At 45.1% G+C, this 24,329-nt stretch overlaps 1 protein-coding gene across 3 annotated transcripts in view; it reads right to left on the reverse strand.

Annotated features, from left to right (window-relative positions):
* CUNH20orf194 (chromosome unknown C20orf194 homolog) overlaps positions 1-24,329 on the reverse strand; it is a 141,554-nt gene that overhangs the window by 5,930 nt on the left and 111,295 nt on the right. For all 3 annotated transcript variants that reach the window (XM_021712002.1, XM_008057408.2, XM_008057407.2), the window contains 6 exons: positions 20,518-20,643; positions 17,346-17,383; positions 8,039-8,174; positions 4,737-4,823; positions 2,699-2,805; positions 2,240-2,314 (listed from right to left, as the gene is read on the reverse strand). In XM_021712002.1, coding sequence (XP_021567677.1) covers positions 2,240-2,314; positions 2,699-2,805; positions 4,737-4,823; positions 8,039-8,174; positions 17,346-17,383; positions 20,518-20,643 — 569 coding nt within the window. The remainder of the gene's footprint in view (positions 1-2,239; positions 2,315-2,698; positions 2,806-4,736; positions 4,824-8,038; positions 8,175-17,345; positions 17,384-20,517; positions 20,644-24,329) is intronic.

Raw genomic sequence — 24,329 nt, forward strand, 5'->3', positions numbered from 1 at the left:
TGAAGCCCAGCAGGTCGAGGTTGCAGTGGCTGGGAGCAGCCACTGCACTCCAGTCTGGATGACAGAGTGAGACTCCAACTCAAAAAAAAAAAGACTCACAATGCAAGCTGGGCTTACACCTGTAATTCCAGCACTTTAGGAGGTGGAGGCAAGGATTGCCTGAGCCCATGGGTTCAAGAACAGCCTGGGCAACTTAGCAAGACCTCGTCTCTACAACAAATCAAAAATTAACTGGGCATGGTGGTGTGCACCTGTAGTTCCAGCTACCTGGAAGGCTGAGACGGAAGGATCACCTGAGCCCAGTGGAGGGGGGTATAGTGGCGTGTGCCTGTAGTCCCAGCTACTCAGGAGGCTGAGGCAGGAAGACTGCTTGAGCCTAGGAGGTTGAGGGTGCAATGAGCTATGATTACACCACTGCACTCCAGTCTGGGAAGCGGAGCAAGAACCCATCTCTTAAAAAAAAAAAAAAAATTAAATAAAAGGATGGAGTAAGACAGGGAACAAAAGAAGTTTCTAGCTTGGCTGATTTGGTGATCAGGAGGACCTGGAAGGGAACACAAGAGGAAGAAAAGTTTTGCAGGTGGGAGAAGAGGGAGGGGTTGACTCTGCACCTGCAGCATTTGAAAGATTGTAAGACCCTGAGTGGGAGACATCCCCACGGTCACGGGTGGTATCTGGGGTCGTTACTGTGGAAGAGGTGGCTAAGAAAAGGCAAAAAAAAGGCCCCTCTGTATGTGTGGGTGGGGGGCACTCTCAGCAGAGGCCTGAGAGGCCCAGCGAGGAGGACACGGTCCACAGTCAACAGTGCTGCAGGAGGGTCACGTAGCTGGGAATGGGACAGGTGTTCCCAGGTTCTGTGCTGAGGAGCTAGGAGCAAGGAGTGACTAGATACACAAGAAGGGGCAAGGGCTGCCCAAAAGGCAGGATGAGAAAGTGATCCAGAACACAGGGAGGTTAGCCTTGAGCAAGAAAGGGGTCAACAGACAGTCTAAATAAAGAAGAAAAGGCGACGGGTGAGCAAGAAAATAAAGGCACCAGGATCTCTGGGGTGGCAGGCACTGGCTGCTAGGGCCTCAGAACTTGGGCTTGGACTTGACGTTTCCAATCCCATAACATAAATCTGGCAAAAGGTATGAGCTAAGGACCTTGAGAGATGTCTTTCTACAGGTTATCACCTAACTCTCCCACCATTGGTCCCATGCTTCAAGAGACCAATGGTGGTCTACCCAGTACCTCCCCATCCTTCAGCACCAGTTATGGGGGATAGGTTGAGGGAGGCGTGGCAATTCAATCCAGTGGGAGGATACGTCTGCTGAGAAATGGGGGGAGGCGCTTCAGGGAAGGGTATGTGCACTAACAAAGATACCCACAAGAAGAGCAGCCTCTACTCACTGGCTGGGCGCAGTGTCTGACTTTGACATTCAGACCTGCAGCACCACCTGGCAACTGTGAGGGGCAGGAACCTGAGGACAAGTTGAGACATCAAGAACGAAAGGGTACAAGGACACATTACGTGGGCCCCAGATCTTGCTGCTGCCTGAGCCCTTCCCTTCTTGTTATACAGCTAACACCTGCTAGCTGAGCAGGGCTTTCTGTCGTAACAGCTGAAGATGCCCTAACAGACTAACAGACACCCTCCTTCCCTCCTCCTCCTCCCCTCCCAGGCTCCAGCCACGGTGTTAAATGCTCTTTGGTTCCTAAAAGTGTCTTTTTTCCCTGTGGACTATAACAAATAAGCGCCTCCCGGCACCACCACCCCTGCCAGAATACTACCCCCTTCAACGTTGAGCTCACCAACTCCTACTTGTTTTGAGGACTTCCCTGATACCTAATCCGGGACAGATCATCAGGATGTGAGGGCTCCTGATGAACAGGCCTACTGGACAGAAGGGAGGAGAGGGAAAGTGGAAGCCTTGAACACTGGTCAGAAACAAGAGTCTGCTCTGGGGCAGCTCCTGGTGGTAGGTCCACAGGAGGCCACGGCTGGCTCAGAAGGGTGGATATGAGTCTTTGAAATAATAAGGACCTCAGGGAGCTATAAGGAGAGGCCTGCGCAGATAATCCAGGGAGGAGTAGGAGGACCTGGTGTAAGCAGGCCCTTGGGGGAGAGGGGTGATGGAAGAGCCTGGTAGCATAAGGCCCAGAAGGGAGGGTGTCTGAGAGGGTCAGAGAGGCATCAGTGGTCTGCAGGCTAAGAACTCACATCATGACATGCTCCCAAATCCCACCTCCCAGTTACCTGAAAACTTCACTTTGCCCAGGATGTGGTAGATGTTTCCAGAGAAGGGACTTTGCTTGATGGAGGACTGAATTGCTGGTGGAGGAAGAGGACAGAAATGTCACCCATTCAGGGACAGAGGTCAAGTTCAGGGCAGCAGTTGGGAGTTTTAGCGACCGGAGAGGGACCCTACTTCAGAGTCCAGGGTTCATAGGTTCTAACTTCAACCCCACTCCCTGTTGCTCCCCAGTGGCTCTGCCACCATTCCCCCAGGGGTGGGAAAACTCTTTCAGTGGAGTGGAGATCAAATTATGTGGCCACCAACAATCACAGGTAGGGGACTGCTGGTTCTTCAAATCCCTTTGCCTGTTTTTGGTCCCACATGTGGGGACAAGAGACATCATACATAATACTGAAATAGTACTAGGAAGCAGGGACAACTTTTACCAGGGTGTGGGACATGTCCCAGCCAAAGCTCACCTTTACATTTGGCCACAAAGCGCGTTTTCTCCAAAGGACGGCCAAACCAAACGCAGATCTGAACCATTAATGGAAAGACTGAGCCAGCATCAAATTTACCTTCATACCTTAACAGATAGAACAAATTATAAGTACAAGTAATTTGGGCTTTGAGAGTTAGTATATACTACTTGAGGTGAACCACATATCACTTATCTCATAATATCTGCGTTTCCGTCTTGTACTCTCTATAAGGACTGATCTTCCTAACATGGGGAAGGTTTCAGACTCCAGAGTCACAGTCTTCCAATGAGCCCAGTACCTGCTCTCTCCTAAATCAGTCTGTTTCCAGGCAAGTCTGCACTCTGAGCTGGGTTCCTGTGTACCATGCCCAGCATGAGTCAGTACAGACTGGGGAACCACAGGAGTCTCAGGACCAGGCTGAGAGATGCAAGCAGCAAGAGGGTCAGTAGCTGGGAACACTGGAAAGATAATTTTCCCCCAGAAGTTCCATTTGTTTCTTTTTAGTTAGGATATAATTACCTTGTTCAGGCAGGAAGAATGATCTACTTATCCACTTTTTTTTGTTTAAGAAACAGGATCTCACTCTTGCCTAGGCTGGAGTGCAGTGGCTTGATCATAGCTTACTGTAGCCCTGAACTCCTGGCCTCAAGTGATCTTCCCACCTCAGTCTCCCAAAGTATTGGGATTACAGGTGTGAGTCATTGTGCCTGGCCTACTTTATTTTTTATTTGTAGAGATGGGGTCTTGCTTTGTTGTCTAGGTTGATCTCAAGCTCCTGGTTGCAAGTGATTCTCCCGCTTCAGCCTCCCAAAATTCTGGGATTACAAGTGTGAGCCACTGCACCTGGCTTTACCCACTGTTTAAATAAGTATGATATGACCCAAATCAGAGGTTCCTTCTAAGGATATGCCTGAAAACCTTTGATTTTAAATATTGACCTTTTACAGGTTGGGATTTTTTTTATAGAGCATAGTACAATCATTTTAGTTAGTAGAAACAGTGGGAGGTGTAAGGGATGGTATGGACAATGTAGAGAGGTGCCTGTGAATACTGAGCAAGGATAATAAAGATAATACAAATAAACATGAGAGATTAGTTCTGGCCAGACTTTAACAACTGTTTTCCCCTAAACTTTAGCAGAGCAGAAGTAACTGTCCATTCTGCAGAGTCAAGTGCAGCATGGTGGTTAGGAGAACAGGCTCCAGAGCCATTCAACCTGGGCTTGAAATCCAGCCCATCCATTTACTAGCTGTTAACTGGACAAGCTGGTAATTCCTTGTGGCCTCTGGTTACTTATCTATCAAATAAGAAAAATAATGGAATCCACGCCACAGGCTCTGTGTGAAGGTTAAAAGAATGAGATAACATAAGCAAGGCTCGCAGAACAGCACTGTCCCACAGAGCTTTCCAGAAAGATGAAAACGTTCTAGATCTGCACTGTCCAACACGGCAGCTGCTAGTCACAGGGAGCTATGGAGCACTTGAAGCGTGGCTGTGTGACTGAAAGATGAAATTCTAAATTTGGATTTTTATTAACTTACATTTCATTAAATAGCCACATGTGGCTAGTGGCTACTGTGTGGGTGTGTAGTCTTAGAATGATGCCTAGCATACATCATTAAGTGCCCAAGCATACCCTCTGGAAAGGTCCACGGGCTGTGAGGCAGCCTATAGAGAACATTGCCTGGGCCACCTCACCTGTCAGATGGGAATCCTGGAGGACTGACTGACTATATTCTCAAGAGCAACTCTCTTAACCTGGGAAGGTTAAACTCCTCGGTCCCTGTCAGCCACCTCGCCTAACTGGAGGCTAGAGGAAACACAGGACACTGTCATGCTTGGTGCCTATGGGACAACCCCTGAATCTCAATGCTGGGAAAACTCCCAAATTTGGTGCCCACAGGGTGAAGCACTGGCCATGTGTCACCCTTGTAGGGCACATCTGGTATTTTCACTTTCTCTCTTTTTTTTTTTCTGTAAATAAATCATTGGGTTTACACATAAATCTTTTCCACTTTTCAATGATGATACTTGCCAGCCAGGGTACATTAAATATCGAGATCGTAGCATCTGAGGACTTGAAAAACTATTTTCTGAGAGAATCAGCTCAATATCTTCATTCCTTTGGAAAACACACAGAAACGACCCAGGTTAATGAGGACTGTCAATCTTAACCTGCACGTTGTGCCTCCTCCCCATGTCTTCACACACATACAAATACATATGCATTCATTTTTTTTCCTGGAAAACCACTTGAAAAAGAGTTGTATTCATCATGAGATTTCACTCCTCACTACATCAGTGTACATTTTCGAAACCAAGGACATTCTCTCACAGAACCACAATTCTACTGTCATACCCCAGGAATTTAACACGATGTACCAGCAGCACTGGTATCGCCTGGAACCTTGTTAGAAATGCAGAATCTCAGCCCCAGCCTAGATCCACTGAGTCAGAAACTTAAAAAAAAAAAATTTCTTTAGAGATAGAGTCTTGCTCTGCCCAGGCTGGAGTGCAGCGATATGAACACAACTCACTGCAGCCTCGAACTCCTGGGCTTCAACTTTATTTTCCTTTAATCTGGAGCAGTTCCTCCATCATTTTGTTTGTTTTCTCATGGTGTCAATATTTTTGAAGAGCACATGCTAGTGCTCTTGTGTCCCACAATGTGGCTGATAGTTTCTTCATGATGAGATTCAGGTTACATGTTCTTAGAGAAGGTTAACAGGTGGTGATGCATCTTTCCCACTGCACCCCAATTAAGTTTCTCTGTATTCTTGCTAAGTTTAATCATTTGGTCCACACAGGTCTACTAGACCTTTCCATTATCAGGCACTCTTCCCTATTTGTAAGGAGTTGTAGTCTGTGGAGTGATACTTTACACTAGTGACTGTCTTTCCTCAACAATCTTTCAGCTACTGCTGTCAGTATATATTGATGATCTTTCCCTAAATCAAGTACTGTATTAGATTAAGGCTACAAATGATAATTTTCTAGTTGTCCCAATCCTTATTTGTTTTGTATTCTGTTGTAAAGAAGGGCTTTGTGGGTCCGGTCTCTCCCCCGCTTTTAGTATCAGTGGACTCACATTTTATTCCATGTGCTATAATCATTGTTCTTTCTTATGCTCAAATTGTCCCAAATTTGACTGGTAAGAACTTTTTGTTTTTGAGTTGGGATCTCACTCTGCTGCCCAGGCTGGATTGTAGTGGCATAACCTTCTAGACTTAGGCAATCCTTCCACCTCAGCCTCCAAGTAGCTGGGACTAGAAGTGCGTGTCTCCATGCCTAGCTAATTTTTAAATTTTTTTGTAGAGACAGTGTCCTGCCATGCTGCCTAGGCTAGTCTCAAACTCCTAGGCTCAAGCAAATCTCTCACCTGGACCTCCCAAAGTGCTGGGATTACAGGTGTGAGCGACCATGCCTGGTCTTTTGACACATCTCTACTAATCTTTGAGTACTTCCTTGCTTTGTTGGCATAAATGGACCAGGTTCACCTTGTATTTTCCCAGTCCTAGACATGCAATCAGCTAATTCTTCAAGGAGTCTTGATATCCTGTAGTGGGGATTGATATTTAGAAACCAAGACATACAGGTAGGGGTGTTTATTGCTCCCGTGGTATTATTATTCTGGTCCCTTTCAATAAAAAGTATTAGAAAAGATACACTAAAAAAAATACTGAATTTACACTGAGTCTCCAATTCAAATAAACATTTTCCTCACTTTCCCTGTTTGACATTTATAATCTCCTTTCCTCAATTAAGTGATGTTTGGAATCAAGTTTCCAACAGGATTGTGTTCAAAAGTTACCTGAATTAATGACCTTTTTTTGTGTGGTTGTCATTACTTTGAGATACAGATTTTGGTTTGTATTTAATTCAGTGTTTTCCCTCCTTATTGATATAATTTTTTTTTTTTTTTTGAGTGGGAGTCTCACTCCGTCACCCAGACTGGAGTGCCGTGGCCATTCCTGGCCACCGCAGCCTCGACCTGCTGGGCTCCGGCGATCCTTCTGCCTCAGCCTTCTAAGTAGCTGGAACTACGGGCACGCGCTACCATGCCCAGCTAATTTCTGATTTATTGTAGAGATGAGGTCTTGCCAAGTTGCCCAGGTGGGTCTCGAACCCCCGGGCTCAGGCAATCCACTCACCTCAGCCTCCCAAAGCGCGGGATTACAGGCTGAGCCACCGAGCCTGGCTTATTGATATAATTTTTGAGTACAGAAATTGTTTGCATGGTTCAAAAGTCAAAACTATATAAAAAGGTTTGCAACCTTTTAGTATCCTAATTAAGCAAATAAAATTGCTACATGACAAGGTATTTTCTCTTCCTACATACACACACATACAAAACCATTAATTCTCTACTTTTGGTTTGTAATTTGAATCCAAGTCCATGAAGTTAAGAGATAATTCCTTTATGTTCTCTATGTCATTTCTCTCACATATTAACACAAGAAACATTAAGTCTTGACTGCAGGGCCAGGCACACTGGCTCACACCTGTAATACCAGCACTTTAGGAGGTGGGAGGACAGCTTGAGGCCAGGAGTTCAAGACCAGCCTGGGCAACATAGCAAGACCCTGTCTCTGCAAATTAAAAAAAAAAAAAAAAAAGGGACAGAGATATAGTCTTAATTTTCATCCTTCAATGGATAAAAATGTGGATGAATCAAAACAAAATGCCCCAGAACAGTACAGGATACACATGGGTTCTTCCTGGTGATATTTACAGTACATAAAAAGAACTTAAAAACCTGATGTCAGCCGGGCTCGGTGGCTCAGCCTGTAATCCCGCGCTTTGGGAGGCTGACGTGAGTGGGTTGCCTGAGCCTGTGGGTTCAAGATCAGCCTGGGCAACTTTGCAAGACCTCATCTCTACAATAAATCAAAAATTAGCCAGGTGACACGTGCCTGTAGTTCCAGTTACTTGGAAGGCTGAGGTGGAAGGATCACCTGAGTCCAGCAAGTCAAGGCTGCCATGGTCATAAGCATGTCACTGTACTCCAGCCTGGGCAACAGAGTAAGATGCCAACTCAAAAAAGAATTTTAAATGATCATTTCTTTTTAGAGACACGGTCTCACTCTGTTGCCCAAGTTGGAGTGCAATAACATAATCATGGCTCACTAAAGCCTCAAACTCCTGATCTCAAGCAATTCTCTCACCTAAGCCCCCTAAGTAGTTGGGACTACAGGTGCACACCACCACACCTGGCTCAAACATTGACTTATAATTGTTCAGGACTTAGATACAATAGAAAGAACCTGTGGGCCATGGACAGAGTACTGTATCTGAGAAGGTGGCTAGTACTGCCGAGTGGAGTCTATGGAAGTTTACCTGGTGACAATTCCATTTTCTGCAAGAATGAAGGCTGCAGTAGGATTCGCAGCCCTGATGAGGCTCTGTAGCTGAACAAGAAGAGGGTGCCGCTGCTCCATGGTATGACTAGTGAACACCACATTACTCACCAGGCCTGTGGAATAAACCCGAGAACAGTTTAGCCTTCAGAGCCCTGGTTGGAGATAAGGGCTCACACAAACATGTGCCCTTGCTTCTTCCCCTCATCATTCCTTCCAGAAGTTGCCTGGTATAGACAGCCCGCACCTCAACACCGACATACCAGCCATCACTCCCTTCCCCATTCCTGGCACTGCCACCTCTGGAGTGAACGGCTTCGCCTCTGTGGTTACCTCACTTCCTAACCTCCCAGCCTCCTCTGTCATATTAATTCTGATTTCTGGCTGATACCCAGAGCTCTTGGTCGGTGGGCCCTTCCACAGCCCTAGAGTAACCTCATTAGGAACTGGTGTCATTTACTTTCACCAGTTCAGATCATAGCATTTATCAAAAACTATCCATATGTCAGGCGCTATCCATTATATCCTCAAAGAGCGCATGGCCAGGATGGAGTCACACAATTCCAAGACAAACGCTAACAGATTTCACATAGTAACATGTCAAGAAAGGAGGGGTTGCGAAGTGGGCCACGATCACTCCCAATCTTTTTGTAAAAATATGTAAGTAAAATTCACAAGACTACAGAGAACTGAAAATTAGGAAGGTTACCATACCCCACTACCCCAAGATAATTATGATACTTTGTCCATATCCATTCCTATTTTTACATAGTTATAATCATAGCATATACATCATTTTTGCTATAAGATCATTTGAATCTTGAATTCAATGTCTTTTATTTACTTCTTAATATTGTGGACAATTTCAAATCTATACAAAAATAGAAAAAAATCTATACAAAAATAGAAAAATAGTAGAATGAAATCCCATCTCCTGGCTTCAGAATTATCAACACGGTTAATAATCTTCTTCTGCCCCTCCACCGCATGACCTTGAAGCCAACCTCAGACAACCAATTATTTCATTCAAAAAAAAAAACAAAAACTTCAGTATGTGTTTCTAAAACATAAGGACTCTAAAAATTATTATCAATCAATTCCTTAATATTAAAAAAATCCAATGTGTTCAAATTTCCTGTCTTATGTTTTCTTAGAGCTAATTTTTTTTTAGGCAGGAACGACATTATATTTTATTGATACATCTCATAATTCTCTTTCCGTTTATGGTTTTTCCTTATTTCCTTGTGACTTATTTAAAAAACTGCATCCTGTAAATTTCTCCCAGTCTGAATTTTGCTGATCACATCCCCATAGTGCTGTTTAACATAACAGCCAGACCTAGAGGTTTGACCAGCAAAACTTTTATAGATTCAATATTATTATTAACTTGTTTTTTAAAAAATTCTTTTCCTAACTTCTTAAGTTGAATGCTTAATTCATTATTTTAAAAAACTGTTGTTTAGTAGCATAGTAACTTAAAATATATATTTTCCTTTGAAAGTATTCATGACAGGTTGTAGACAGTATCCTTTATCATCAGAAATGGCCCTTTAAAAAATTTCCCAATTTCCTTCTTGAGCTCGGCCCTGCCATTATTAATATTGCCTCCTTTTCTTTGTTTAGATTTGTCTTTGAGGGCTTTGCCTCCTGCTCTTTAATCTTCCTTACTTAGTTCTATATGTTTCCTTGTTAAGGCATTGTATAATTAAGTTTATTGGTTTAATCTGAGACACTTCTTTTGCACCCATTTATATTTCATGACACCTTGGTTCTGTCACCCTGTTTATGTTTTAATTGCTTTTATTTTTAACCTTTAGCAATATGATGTTTGCATTCTTGACATTTTTTGTTTTTCTTCTGATAGGTGGTAGGTTTACAGTCTGGTGTTAGTTCTTTTTCTCTTTTTTTTTGAAGTCAGGGTCTCACTCTGTCTCCCAGGTTGGAGTATACAGTGGCACGCTCATGGCCACCACAGCCTTGATCTGCAGGGCTCAGGCAATCCTTCTGCCTCAGCCTTCCAAGTAGCTGGAACTATAGGCACGTGCCACCCTGCCCAGCTAATTTTTTGATTTCTTGTAGAAATGAGGTCTTGTCAAGTTCCACAGGCTGGTCTCAAACCCATGGGCTCAGGCAATCCTCTTGCCTCTGCCTCCCAAGTGCTGGGATTACAGGCTTGAGCTACTGAGCCTGGTTGGTTTTAGTTCTTAAAATAGCTGTCTTATTACCGTATATCTACACCATTGTTTCTTATAATGTTTTTTAGACCTTTAGACAAGGCCTACTAACTCTTCCATATGAAAGATGAGGAAATTAGTATGCCCTTAAATTCTCACTTCTCCACCATCACATTTGGGTGGTTATGTTAGGATTTTTAATTCCTCTAGTGGCTCCTTTTATATCTTTAAAGAGCACAATTTACCCTTTATAACTTGATTTGATAACTTTAAACTTTATCAATTTCCCATTTTGAAATATGTAAAGATAGTAGGAGGGGAGACCAAAAAAAACCTGGAATTATTTTTTGGAGGGCGGGCTCCTTGTAGTACAGGTATCCCCCCCCTAGAAAAGTGTTCTGGGAACCATCAGCATCAGTGTACCAGCTAGCATTGTTGTGAAAGGCTGCGTTTGGCTTTAGTGAATTTTTCTAGAGATTCTTTCAATGCGTTTGCCCATTTCATGATGGGCGAGTTACAAGCGCACCTGCTCACACTATGCTGCGTGTTCAGCAGTTCTGGACCAAAAATGGCATGACCCCCAAGCTCTGCCCTTCCTATTCACCCAATCTCACCCTGAGAGATTTTTTTTTGTTTCCCCAATGAGAAGAATCCTCAAAGGGAAATGTTTTGCCATCGTGGAAGAGGTGAAACAAAAAAACCACAGAAGCACTGAAAGGCATCAAAGTTGATGTGTTCAAAAATTGTTTTGAGGGGTAGAAAAAGTTTCTCAATAGGTGTACTGCATCAGATAGAGAGTATTTTAAAGGTGACTGAAGCTTAAATATGTAAGAATACTCATTTTTAAATAAATTTTGCTTTTCTGGGGTCCTCCCTCGTATGTCTCTTCTGCTGCCTCCTAATTTTTTGCAAACTATAATTTCATATATAGGTTTCAAGATTTTCAACATTTACTTTCTATTCTGTAATGTAATTCTCATTTAATCTGTACTTAAAAAGACTCAGTGCTCATCACCAACCCTTTTACTAATAGACTAGTTTTACAATTAATTAGTTCTTAAGTAAACATCTCTAAATTATGGAGACAGCTGCTTTTCTAAGTGATATGATAACTATCATAAATAAATACAATAACAAATACTCAGTAGAGGAGACTCTCTGTGCTGATACTATTTTAAAAAATTCATCTATATTTAGCTTTTGAGGACAAAACTCACAATGTATAAAAGGGTTCACAAAGAAAATCTTTCCTCTCCACATACCTAAGTTCCCGTCCCTGGAGGTAAGCACAGTTATCAGACTCCTACCTATCCCAGAGAACTGCTGAGTATATACAAAAGTGTGTGTGCATAATTTTTTTCCACAAACACTACACTGTTCTGCACCTTATTTTTTTCACTTAAGCTCTTTACTTTGTAAATGCAGTAAAGTTTACATCTTCTTCAAATTTTCCCTAACACCTTCCCAACTCATCCTTCTCTCAAGTCATCCTGCTCTCTCTCCTTCTCTTAGCTAAACAAAGAAAACAGCTCCTTTGACTAACACTAGTAGTACTTTCATTCTTATTTACCTTCTTTCTTTATGTGAAAAGAAAGCATATTGTACATAATAAGGCATGAGTTTTAGAGCCAGGCAAACCCGAGTTTGAATTTTGAGCTCCACTAATTATTAATCGATGATATTAGGCAAATGGCTCAAATTTGTCTCTGAGCCCCAATTTCCTTCTCTGTAAGATAGGAACAGTAACACATACTTCTAGGTTATTGGTACAATGCTTATCATAGGGCCTATAGAGAGCAAGAGTCCAGTAAGCACAACCAACCATCACTACCACTACTGCCAGTTGAGCATCAGTCTGAGAATGGGAGTTCTATGTGTACACCAAAGGGTTGCCAAGCAGACAGTGGATGTGGCACGTGGTCTTGGCAGGAAGTGAAGTCACGTGACTCTCATCAGCCAAGGTTGCTGAGCTCATGGCTTAGGTGAGGGGCAATCAACAGTTTGAAGGCAACTTCCAGCACCCTCCCTACCCCGCCTCTAGTCTGAGGCAGACATTAGTGATCCTTCCTCTTACCAAAAACACATGAAAAAAAGTGTCCCAAAACTCTAAAACCTGAACTTAACCTCAAAAATCCATCTGATGCATTCCATTCAAGACCCGGGAATAGGGATTAGGAGCACTCTGCCATGGTCACCTGCAACAACGAGGAAAAGGCCCACACTAAGTGCTTGCAGACGATGTTGGATCTATTCTCTCCTTGGTTCCAAGATATGACTCCTTCTCTTCTTAGGTAGCTGTTAGTTAACAGTTTTCTCCTCCCGAGGCCTGCTGAGCCCTAGCGTTCTCTTCCCAGAGGCAACCACTGTTAGCATGCATATACGAGTATGTAGGAATACACAGACCACATTTTCTTTCCCCTCCCTCCCTTTCTTCAATCTTTTTTTGAGATAGAGCCTCACTATGTTGCCCAGGCTGTAATGTGACGGTGCAATCATAGCTCACTGAAGGCTCAAGGGATCCTCTGGCTTTAGTCTCTCAAGTAGCTGGGACTACAGGCACATGCCACCATGTGTGGAAAATTTTAAAATTTTTATTTTGTAGAGATGGGATCTCACTGTGTTGCCCAGGCTGGTTTCAAACTCCTGGCCTCAAGTGATCCTCCCGCTTCAGCCTCACTAAAGTGCTGGGATTAGAGGTGTGAGCCACAGCGCCTGGCCAGAATCACATTTTCTTAAGTCCTTCTCCCATACTGAAAGCCTCTATCCTTAAGGTCTTCATGCATGACATCGCTGTGGTAACAGCACATACTAAGGGAATTCAAGTGAAGGATATATATCAGCATCATGTTTATTCTATTTTAAAAAATTCCTCACATACTCTATTTAGAAGCTTGAACATTACAATGAAACTTCTCAGCTAGGAAACCCTAATGAAGGTGACACAGGTGGTACCAGAACTCCCATTCTCATTTAGAAAGGTCACTCTGGAGGCCAGCAAGAGCCTGATGCGAGAACCCCATGACCATGGTATAGCCATAGAAAAGGAAACAATGTAAGGCAAGGTCAGAAGGCCAGGCCTAAAATGTGGCACAATGCAGAAGCAGGCAGGATGCTAGAAGGTTCAGCACATTTATATGGGAGCCAGATCCCACAAGGTACCTGGAAAATTCTCAGGGGTGGAAGACAAGAAGAGCTGTGCTGGGTTTGCAGTGAGGCTGAGTGAAGACCTATAAAGACCTTGCGACTCTGTTTGGTATCTTCTTGGGCAAAATAAACAGGAGAATTAGACTAGCACAAACATGCCCACCTGAGCAGTATACACCAGGGTCACAAGCACAGGCCTGGACTGCCCAAGAAAAGGCTGGGATCCGGGTCTCTGACAGACACACCTGCACAAAGTCCTACCTGCTGCACAAGTACCATGTGGACAAACCTTGTGGGGTTAAGATTCTAGGTCAGGAACTGGGTAAAGAAAAGGGGCTTTGATTTATAGGGAAACAAGCAAGAGGATTATCCCTAGCATTCCTCAGGCCAGCTATGTAAACTGCCACCTGCCAAGAGGAAATGCCATCTGTGAGGCAGGTACAGCAGCTATCTCTGGAGCACAGGGTGAACAGGCCACAGTGAGCACTTTCACCATGCTTGGGCCAGGAGCTTCCTTCTATTCCGTATCAAGGAGTGGACACCCATATCTGGCCAGTCTCATCAGTCTGGGTTGTGAGTGAGCAGGGAGCCTGGTCTGGCCAGTTTCTAAGAGAAGAGAAATATCCCTATGGTCTGCCTGACATCCCAGTCTGAGCTAAAGGATTCCAGCAGGCCAGAAGAAAATGAAGGTCACTTCTATCTATAGATACTTTTAAAAGCAGGCCATGGCTGTAAAATATCTCCACTCTGGTTTCAAAACAGAACTATAATGAGCCTTGCTTGCTGTTTAAGCACTGAGATTGTTTCCTAGTCCTTGGATTTCTGTAATACATAATCATCTTGAGGCTGCAAAATAGTCTTTTTCTTATTGTAAAATAATCCTTTGTTGTTAAAAGCAATGAATCAGGGAGCCTGACTCATGAATGAGAGGCAATACACTCCCTTGGGACACGAAGTGTTTGTCTACTGGTGGCAGATCCCACCTCCAAGTCAGCCACCAAATCTCCAAGGGGAAAAGAAATACTTGCCTTTTATCTCCTCCCGCCCCAGACAGCCCATGCCCATGGCAAGCCTGATCAGGCCAGTTCATAGGGTCCTGTGGGCCCAGATGCAAGGCACTGTCACTCCAGAGGCCCTTGAAGGAGTTCAGAAAACACAAATGTGGTCTCAAGGTCACCTGCCCACATCTGATTACAAACCTAGCTCTACACACGCACAGAATTTGACACATATTGTCTTTGAATAATGGGTTGAAAGGCAGTGTTAACAAAATGTGCCTACCAAGTGCCAGAGAGAACAGTCTGTCTTGGCCTCAAAGGATTTCGTCTAAAAGAGGGTATCCCCTCATGAGTCAGGCCCAAGCCCTGGTTCGTGGACAATGAAGACAGAGCACTTCTCCAAGGCTCTCTGCCAGGGAAGCCTCACCATCTGTGTTTGTCCCTCATGCAAAAAACCAGAGGGGCATTGAGGAAGAATGCCAGGGAGTCAAGGTGCACTAGGATGTCAGCCATCACATGGTGGACAAGAGGCTTGGAAAGAAACAAAAGGCACCAGCATTTACAAGAGTAAGCCAGGGCCTGGGGCTGCACAGGTTAGTAGGTCCCAGGCACACCTGCTGGCCAGTACTGCCCCCTAGGCAAATGCTTCCACAACTCCCCCTGCCCCACTGAAGTTCTTAATTGAGGACACGGTTTCTCTAAGTCAACTTTCACTTTCAGTCTGAGTGCAAGACACCATTCCTTATTCCTCAGGGATCTCATTTACCAAGCCTAGTACCTCTCTTTAGCCTTCAGGTTTTCTTAGTAGCAAAGATCATCTTCTTCTTTTTTTTTTTTTGAGTTGGAGTCTCACTCTGTCACCCAGACTGCAGCCTCAACCTGCTGGGCTCTGGCGATCCTTCCGCCTCAGCCTTCCGAGTAGCTGGAACTACAGGCGCGCGCTACCACGCCTGGCTAATTTTTTGATTTATTGTAGAGATGAGGTCTCGCCGAGTTGCCCAGGCAGGTCTCGAACCCGCGGGCTCAGTTAATCCACTCACCTCGGCTTCCCAAGGCGTGGGATTACAGGCTGAGCCACTGAGCCCGGCTGCAAAGATCTTCTTTGCTAATCATTCAGAAAGAACAATTCCTGGAAGCATTCCCTTCTAGTAACCATCCTTTTTATAGTCTCTAATACCCCAGAATATTGCCCACACTTGTTGGCTTCCAGTATTTCACTTGGCCATCGTCCGCTTAGGCTAGTTTCAGCCCTCACCACTCCACTCCTGAGATCCTCCTGCCAAGGGCACCAGTGTCCGTCACACTTATAGAGCAATGAGGTTTTTCCCTGTACTTCCCTCGAGGTCTCTGCAGCATTAGACATCACTGATCTCTTCCTCCTTTCTAGGTGTCTGAGGCAGTGCGCTTATTTGCTTCTCTTGGTCTCCTGGACCTTCTTTTCCACCCCCATTTCTGGACTTCTGACCTTTTCAACTCAACATCTGGATACTGGCTAACTACAAGTCTATGCCATTAACTTTGACCCTGACTTCCAAACATGTATCTTAGGGTCGAACAGCCCTCCTTGGTTACTTCCTGGACCTACATTTTCTCTTGTGCTTCCTATTTATTTATTTATTTGAGTTGGAGTCTCACTCTGTTGCCCAGACTGGAGTGCAGTGGCCGCTCCCGGTCACCGCAGCCTCGACCTGCTGGGCTCCGGCAATCTTTCCGTCTCAGCTTTCTGAGTAGCTGGAACTACAGGCGTGCGCTACCACGCTCGGCTAATTTTTTGATTTATTGTAGAGATAAGGTCTCGCCAAGTTGCCCAGGCAGGTCTCGAACCCGCGGGCTCAGGCAATCCACTCACCTCAGCCTCCCAAGGCGCGAGATTACAGGCTGAGCCACCAAGCCCGGCTGCGCTTCCTATTTAAAGAATAAGTACCATCAACCTCCCCAGCCTCCTAAACTAGAAACCAGGAGTCTTTTTACTAGATACCTAGATACCTCTTTTTCCGACTCATGTCCAACATCTAGTCTGTCTCCAGATCCTATTGATCCAACTTCCACAAAATCTCTTTAATCTGCCTGAGGTGGACACTGAGGATGGACCCAGTTAACCTCCACTCCTTTCTGCTTTTGGGGTACAGTACCTGGAAAGTAACAGGAGCCTCTAAAAGCTGGACCTGAGACTTCCTGGTAGTCCAGCATCCAATATACACATTCCTCTCTCCAGAGACCAGCCTCCTGCCCTGGGCAGCACCCAGCTCAGCTGGTTCCCAAGACAACAGCTCTGGTATGCTCTGTTGTTTCCGCTCCCTGTGGACTGGCAATGGGATCAGCAGGGCGAAACTACACTGAGGACAGCAAGTTGTTTTCTTCCTTCTGATTTCTGCTTGCTGGACTGGCTCAGAAAGCCCGGACCCCAGGCAAGTCTCCTGATAACAATGAGCATTTCATCACCACTGCAGGACACTTAGAATTTATTCTGGATCTCCAGGCATCACAGATACTATGACTAGAAAGTGCTGCTCCCAGGGTCTCCAGGTGGTAGGACATTGCAAGGTTGAGTGCAACCTGCAGGATGGGTGAATTCTTCTCAGTGTTGGCAAGGAAATGTGGAAAATTCCAGTGTGTGTTGGGGAGTAATAAAAAAGACAGGTCCTGCTAGGCTAAGTTCTGCCCTCTTGGGACTGAAGCACATCAAGACCTTGCTGATCTAGAGGTCAGGATAACTACTCAGTCCACTAACATTTAGCCAGAAGGCCAAGCCAGACTTAAGTCTAGCTCAGGAAAAGTGGTCCCAAGGCAAGCTCTTGGAAGAAATCTGCCTATCAAATATGTCACAAAGCAAAGATGTCAAAGTTTTCCCTGGACCAATTTTGTTTGCTTTTGATTTCAGAATGGTAAGTAGGAACATGAAGAAAAGTCTGTTGCAATATTCTACTGAATTTGAAAGGCATATATGCTGGAAGTGAAGCATATTACTTACCTTGTGAACACTGGTCGAGAAATTTAGGGAACAGAAATCTGGAGGGGAAAAAGATATTTAAAAACTGTTCATCTCAGAGTTATCATTGATTAGTTTCCACAAAAATGGGAATATCACTGATAAGCAAGTTGACTTACTTGGGGCAAGTAGCAGCAGCAGTGAGCATCTGGGACAGCCATGACTATTCAAAGGATTTCTATGACTCTGCATCAAAGCTCCCCAAGCCAGGAGCCCCACAGAAGACCCTATATGGCCAATTCTAGGTGGAATGTTAAAGGGCAGATATTGGGAACAGGACCAGTTTTTTAGACTATAGAAGATGGAGAAAGAGCTGGACTTTTTGAAAAAGATAAGTTTTTGAGTAAAGTGGATATTTCAAGGAAAAAGTGAGAATTACACTCACCTAACACTACCAGGGGCTTTTAGTACCTAAGTCGCCATGCTAGAATCTCAGCTCCCATTCTTTTTTTTGAGTTGGAGTCTCACTCTGTCGCCCAGACTGGAGTGCAGTGGCCGCCCCCGGCCACCGCAGCCTCGACCTGCTGGGCTCCGGTGATCCTTCCGCCTCAGCCTTCTGAGTAGCCGGAATTATAGGCATATGCTACCACGCCTGGCTGATTTTTTGATTTATTGTAGAGATGAGGTCTTGCTGCCCAGGCGGGTCTCGAACCCACGGGCTCGGGCAATCCACTCACCTCAGCCTCCCAAAGGTGCGGGATTACAGGCAGAGCCACTGAGCCCAGCTTCAGCTCCCATTCTTAACTCAAATAGTAAAAAAAGCAAGAAACTGACCAGCTAGAATACAAGTGACTGATTCAAAGTGAGAATCAGCTTATAACCATAACATTGCAGTAGGCTCCAGAAAAAAACTTATATTCTTATGGGGCTTTAAAACTCTTAAAACATGGCCGGGCATGGTGGCTCACATCTTAATCCCAGCACTCTGAGAGGCTGAGGCAGGAAGATTGCTTGAGCCCAGAAGACCAGCCTAGCAAACATAGTAAGACCAAGTCTCTACAAAAAATTAAAAAATCAGTCAGATATCGTGGCATATGCCTGTAATTCCAACTACTCAGGAGGCTGAGATGGAAGGATTGCCTGAAACCAGGAGGTAGAGACTATGCTGAGCTGTGATGGCGCCACTCTATACCAGCCTGGACAATAGTGAGATACTGACTCAAAGACAAAACCTCCTAAAACATCATGTGGCTCTTCTCAGGGAAGAAAGCTAACATGATCGGGCACAGTTGTCTTTTCTCGAGTTCCTACTGTGGGCAAGGCACCATGCAAGCAGTTCATGAATACAATCTTGCTCTGTTGTCCTGTCCACCACCCCATGCCTGGGACATTCGATAGACGAAGAGCATGGGTTTAGGATGGCTATGCAGGCTAAGCAGCTTGCACAAGATCTCACATGTAGCCAGGAAGTGGTGGGACCCAAGTCTATTTGAAATCACAGAGCCTCATGTGTCTTCTTCCCTGGCCAGTGGGTTGCTTGTTGAAGCCACTCTTCTGAACAGCTGCTGGTCTAGTTGGCAGGTATTAATGCTGTTCACAACTGGGGGAATTTCTCTCCTGGAATTTTGTTGGTGGTGACAAATCTTCATCCTTACACTTGATTTCTGACAAGAGTCAAATTTGGTGAATGAGTGAGTTGGATGAATACCACTTTGGATTATGGATCTAGTTCTCTTGCCTGGCTTCCTCATGGTTTCTGAAGAATTCCAAGGAGGAAACCCCACATGCTGTGAGCAAGGTTAAGGGGCCTGGAACAAGTAAAGACACTTCCACACTAGAGTCTCCCAAGAACGAATTTACCAACTTTATTATGCTCAGTCCACTGAATGCACAGCAAACACATTCTTAGAAAGCATCCATCCCTACAAGTGCCTGTGACTTTGGAGCACATGCATGAAGGTCCATCTGGGGCCCCATTTTCCATTTCACAGCAGCCTATGGCAATTCACAACAGAGGCATCTTCCCTTAAGGTATCACATCCAATCACAGGTTTGGCACTCATAGTTTAAACAGAGGATGGGATCATTAAGCTACTGGATTTAAGCAGCTGGAAAAAAAATATTTAGAACACATGGACTTGCACACATATGTGATTCCCTAAAACTGGAATGCAATTTCTCATGTCTTGGTATCCTTGTCTTTCAAATTTGTATGTTGGCTTTCTTCCTAATCCAGCTAGGAGCTGCAGTTATGTCTTTTTTTTTATTCTGAGTCAGAGTCTCACTGTTGCCTAGGTTGGAGTGCAGTGGCAAGCTCATGGCCACCGTAGCCTTGACCTGCTGGACTTAGGTGATCCTTCTGGCTCAGCCTTGCAAGTAGCTGGAACTACAGGCATGAGTCACCATGCCCAGCTAATTTTTTTATTTATTGTAGAGATGAGGTCTTGCCAAGTTGCCCAGTCTGGTCTTAAACCCCCGGACTCAAGCAATTCTCTCTCCTCTGACTCCCAAAGTGCTGGGATTACAGGCATGAGCCACTGTGTCTGGCTTATTGTTACTTCTTTATAATTTTCTCCTTCTTCTTATTTTGTTTAAAGAGATGAGGTCTCGCTGTTGTCCATGCTGGTCTTGAACTCCCAGACTCAAGTAATCCTCTCGCTTTGCCCTCCCCAAAGTGCTGGCATTACAGGTATAAGCCACCACGCCTGGCATTCTTAATATTTTTTGAGTCAGGGTCTCACTCTGTTGCCTAATTCAGGGTGCAGTGACATGATCATGGTCAACACAACCCTGCCCTACTTAGGCTCAGGTGATCCTCCCACCTCAGCCTTCTGAGCAGCTGGGACTACAAGTATACACTACCATACCGGGCTAATTTTAAAAGTTTTCTATAGAAATGAGGTCTCACTATATTGCCCAGGCTGGTCTCGAACTCCTGGGCTCAAGTGATCCTCCCACTTCAGCCTCCCAAACTGCTGGGATTATAGGTATGAGCCACCGCACCTGGCCAATTCCTCTTTTTTCTTTGACTACCAGTCCAAAGGAGTCTTTTGAGGACCCAGCACTATCCAAAGAATGAACTGAGCATTTATTACTTACAAGGTGACTGATACATTCCAAAATACAAGTACACATAAAGACATGTCTCCTTCTGGTGGGTGGCACACTCAAACACTTCACACCCTGGGAGCTGGAGGTGGTCCGATATCTCTACCTGTGCTCCATGTAGCAGCTCAGGGGTTCCACACATGCTGTGATGGCACCAATGCTGAAGGAGGACTTGACATTTGAGTCTGGGTGGGTCTGCAGGGCCTGGACAACATCAATAACATCTGTGTAACTGGTGGGAGAGAAAGGGAATGATTAATTTACTAATTGGTGCTACAAAGTAGAGGAAGAGGGGAGTACCAAGTGGTTGAGTTACGGAGGGTAGAAAGAAAACCAAGAGAAGCCTGCAATCCAGGCCCTTGGTGTCACCCCACTGTCTAACATGGATTCCCTGGAACCTACCAAATGTTTCTGCACCCCCAAGTTCTATTAGTCCTTTTAACTGTGCAAGAGTGGGTGAAAGCCCACCCTGCTCTGGAGGTAACAGGAAGCCTGCAGGTGACCTTGGGGCTCTGAGGGTAGAACTTGGTGCCTTTAGGCATCGTGTTAGGAGCCCCTGCTGTGGTATTTTCTTTAGCAGTTCCTTCCTCTCCTTCCCACCTCACAGAACATGCAGACAAGAGAAAAAAATGATCGTGAGGACCTGTCCAGGTCTGCAGACACATGAAATACAGTCTGCATTCACATAGCCCTCGAAGCTCCAGTTTCACAGAGCCAATTTAATATCTTACTTAGAACCTAAGATGTTCATGACCCAACTCCTCCAAAGCTCTGCTCCTTCCAAAGCTTTGTCCATCTTAGCAGAGAGGACCCTACTCTTTCAGATGCCAGGCCCAAAGATTTGTTGGGAGTCTCTTTTGACTTCCTTTTTTCTCGTTCTTTAAAATCTAAGTAGAAGACATCACTGCTCACACCTCCGTGCTCCCACTAACTGCTACAAGTTCTTGCTTAGATCACCCTGACAGTCTCTCAGCTGCTGCTGCTTCTGTCCTTGCCTCTCTTCAGTCTGTTTTCAACACAGAAACCAGAGGGATATGCTCAGCTGAGAGTCAGATCACGTCACCTCTCTGCTTAAAACCCTCTAGTGGCTTCCATATCAGTAGATGTGAGAGCCAAAGCCCTTACAATGGTCCAGGCAGTCATCTGTGATCTAAACCCCCACAGAGCAGGGAAGAATTTCATCTACCATCACTTCCCTTGCCCTAATCCAGCCACTGTGGCCTCCTGGCTCTTCCCTGAAAATGCCAAGCATACTTCTACCTCTGTACTCTCTGTCCCCTCTGGTTGGAATGTTCTTTTCTTCAGATATCTGCATGGCTCACCCCCTCACTCTTGTCAGGTCTCTGCTCAAGTGGCATCCTCTGAAAGAGGCCTCTTCTGACTTCACACACCATATGCAATACAGCAACCCTTCCTCTTGACACTCCCTGTCCCCTTCCCCTAATTTTTCTTCCAAGCACCAATCAGTCACTACATAAACTATTTTCTCATTTATTTGTTTATTATCTGTCTCCACAACAAGAATGTGAGGTGGTTGTTGAGTGCTGTAATCTCTGCAGCTTAAAGCAGGGTAGATGAATGAACTAGATGTCCAACCTGGGGCAGACCCCTGGGCACTCCAAGAGGAGACCCACCCTCTTCACCATGTAGAGGAGAACTCTTTCCTGACAGATCCAGCCTATCACCAAAAGGTCTGTTCCTACAGAGGAAAGTCAAACCTGATGGGCAGCCTTGCTGATTAGATGGGCCTGGGTCTAGCCTGGGCCCTTGGGAGGCCAGTGATGGTGGTGGTGTGGACAGGTGCAGTCCATATCAACCATTCCTGAGTTCTTATACACTACTCATCTGTAACAAGGCCCTGGGCTTTATCCCAGACTACAATATCATCCTCTCCCCAGGGGAGCTTAGAGAGCAATGCAAATGTGTCTATGGCCTCAGTCCTGATCTGCTGGTAGTGTTTCAGCGGAGAATGGGGTGCACTAGGTTCTAGAGTTCCCCCACAAGGGCCTGGCAGCCAGAGCTCCTTCAGAGCAAGCCCACAGTCTTCCCTTCTCCAAGGCCCAGGCATGTATGTGTATGGCCACATGGGGTTCCTTCCACTGAGGTGCCTGGTAGGCCTGGATGCCAGGAGTTCCCCACACCACATACACAGTCAAGCCCTTGCAGCAGCCCACATGGTAAGCAGGACTGAGGTATACATGCTGCCCCAAGCCCCTCTTGGAAGTGTCTAATGATTCACCTCCTGGTAAAGAGCCCCAGCCTTGCTCTTTGGCATTAGCTTTTCCCCTCTTGGAAGCTTCCCGTATTTGGAAGCTTTCTATTTCCAAGATCAGTATAAGCAGTGGAGACTCATTTCTTAGGATAGAAAAGGAAGATTGAAAAAGATTTACAAGCCAATCTTGAGGATTTCAGTCATTTTTTTTTTTTTTTGAGTTGGAGTCGCACTCAGTCGCCCAAACTGGAGTGCAGTGGCACACTCCCGGCCACCGCAGCCTCGACCTGCTGGGCTCTGGTGATCCTTCTGCCTCAGTCAAGTAGCCAGAACTACCAGGGCACACTACAAGCATGCCCGGCTAATTTTTATTATTATTATTATTTATTGTAGAGATGAGGTCTTGCCAAGTTGGCCGGCGGGTCTTGAACCCGAGGGCTCAGGCAATTCACTCACCTCGGCCTCCCAAAGCGCAGGATTACAGGCTGAGCCACCGAGTCTAGCCAATTTCTGTCACTTTAATACAATAGTATTTCTCTTAAAAAGGATGGCTGGGAATCCCCAGGTTTTCAGAGCATTCTATTAGTCATTGATTTGAATGGAAAGCCTACGGTGAAAAACAGGCACCTGTCTCCCTGGTGAGGCCTATGCATGGGGCACTGCCCCAAGAGTGGAAGCCCTTGGACATTTGGGGAATCCCTGCTAGAACCTCCCACCCTTCCCAGCCTCTGCCCCGTAATCATCCTGGGTGGAGCCTCCAGGCAGAGGGAGGCAGCCCTTACCACAGAAGGAAGCACCATGATCAAGTTGCCAGAGCTTGCACCAGATCACTTTAGCTAAACTGACCCAACTGCATAATGAAGGCAAAAAACTGGCTCTTCATGCTTGCTTCCTGTCCGTATTCTCTTTATTAAAAATAAAAACAAAACCCTCAAACCCAGCAGGATTCTTTCTTCTGAAACAGATATTTTATTCAAGTATCCTTTGGGCTCAGTTTTATGTTTGCAATTTAAGCCTACAATTTGAGGGGTACAGGTTTTATATTAATTCCATTTTTGTTTTGAGAGATACTTGTTAAAAATGTAGATAAGTTTTTAATGCAGATAAAAGAATGACTTTTACAACATTCCAGAGTATAAATACAGCCCCTCAATTTTCTTAATTTTTAAAACTGCAGATTCCCCCAGTTTTACTTACACTCATTTGCGGATGTGTGTGTATTAAGTTCTACACAATTTTATCACCTGTGTAAGTTCCTATATTAACCACCACAGTCAAGACACTGAACAGTTCCAACACCACAAGGATCCCGGGTGCTGCCTTTCATAGCCACACCACCCCATCTCCCTCCTGCCTGCCATCCCCATCCCTAACCCCTGGCAACCACTAACATGTCCTCCATTGCTAAGTATTTGCCATTTTAAAGTACATTAATTCAATTTTAAAACCACCAACAGCTCCACCTGATGTCAAAGTTCAATACCACTGCCCCACTGCTACACTAAATTGAATACAACCAGCCACTCCGGGAACTAAAGGTTTCCCAAAAGAATGCTATAAATGAAAATAAAAGTCATAGCCGGGCTCGGTAGCTCAGCCTGTAATCCTGTAATCCTATTTTGGGAGGCTGAGGTGAGTGGATTGCCTGAGCCCACGGGTTCGAGACCCGCCTGGGCAACTTAGCGAGACCTCATCTCTACAATAAA

This window comes from Carlito syrichta, unplaced genomic scaffold (genome assembly GCF_000164805.1).
Source record: "Carlito syrichta isolate Samal-C Ts95f unplaced genomic scaffold, Tarsius_syrichta-2.0.1 Scaffold303007, whole genome shotgun sequence".
In the NCBI taxonomy this organism is placed as follows: domain Eukaryota; kingdom Metazoa; phylum Chordata; class Mammalia; order Primates; family Tarsiidae; genus Carlito; species Carlito syrichta.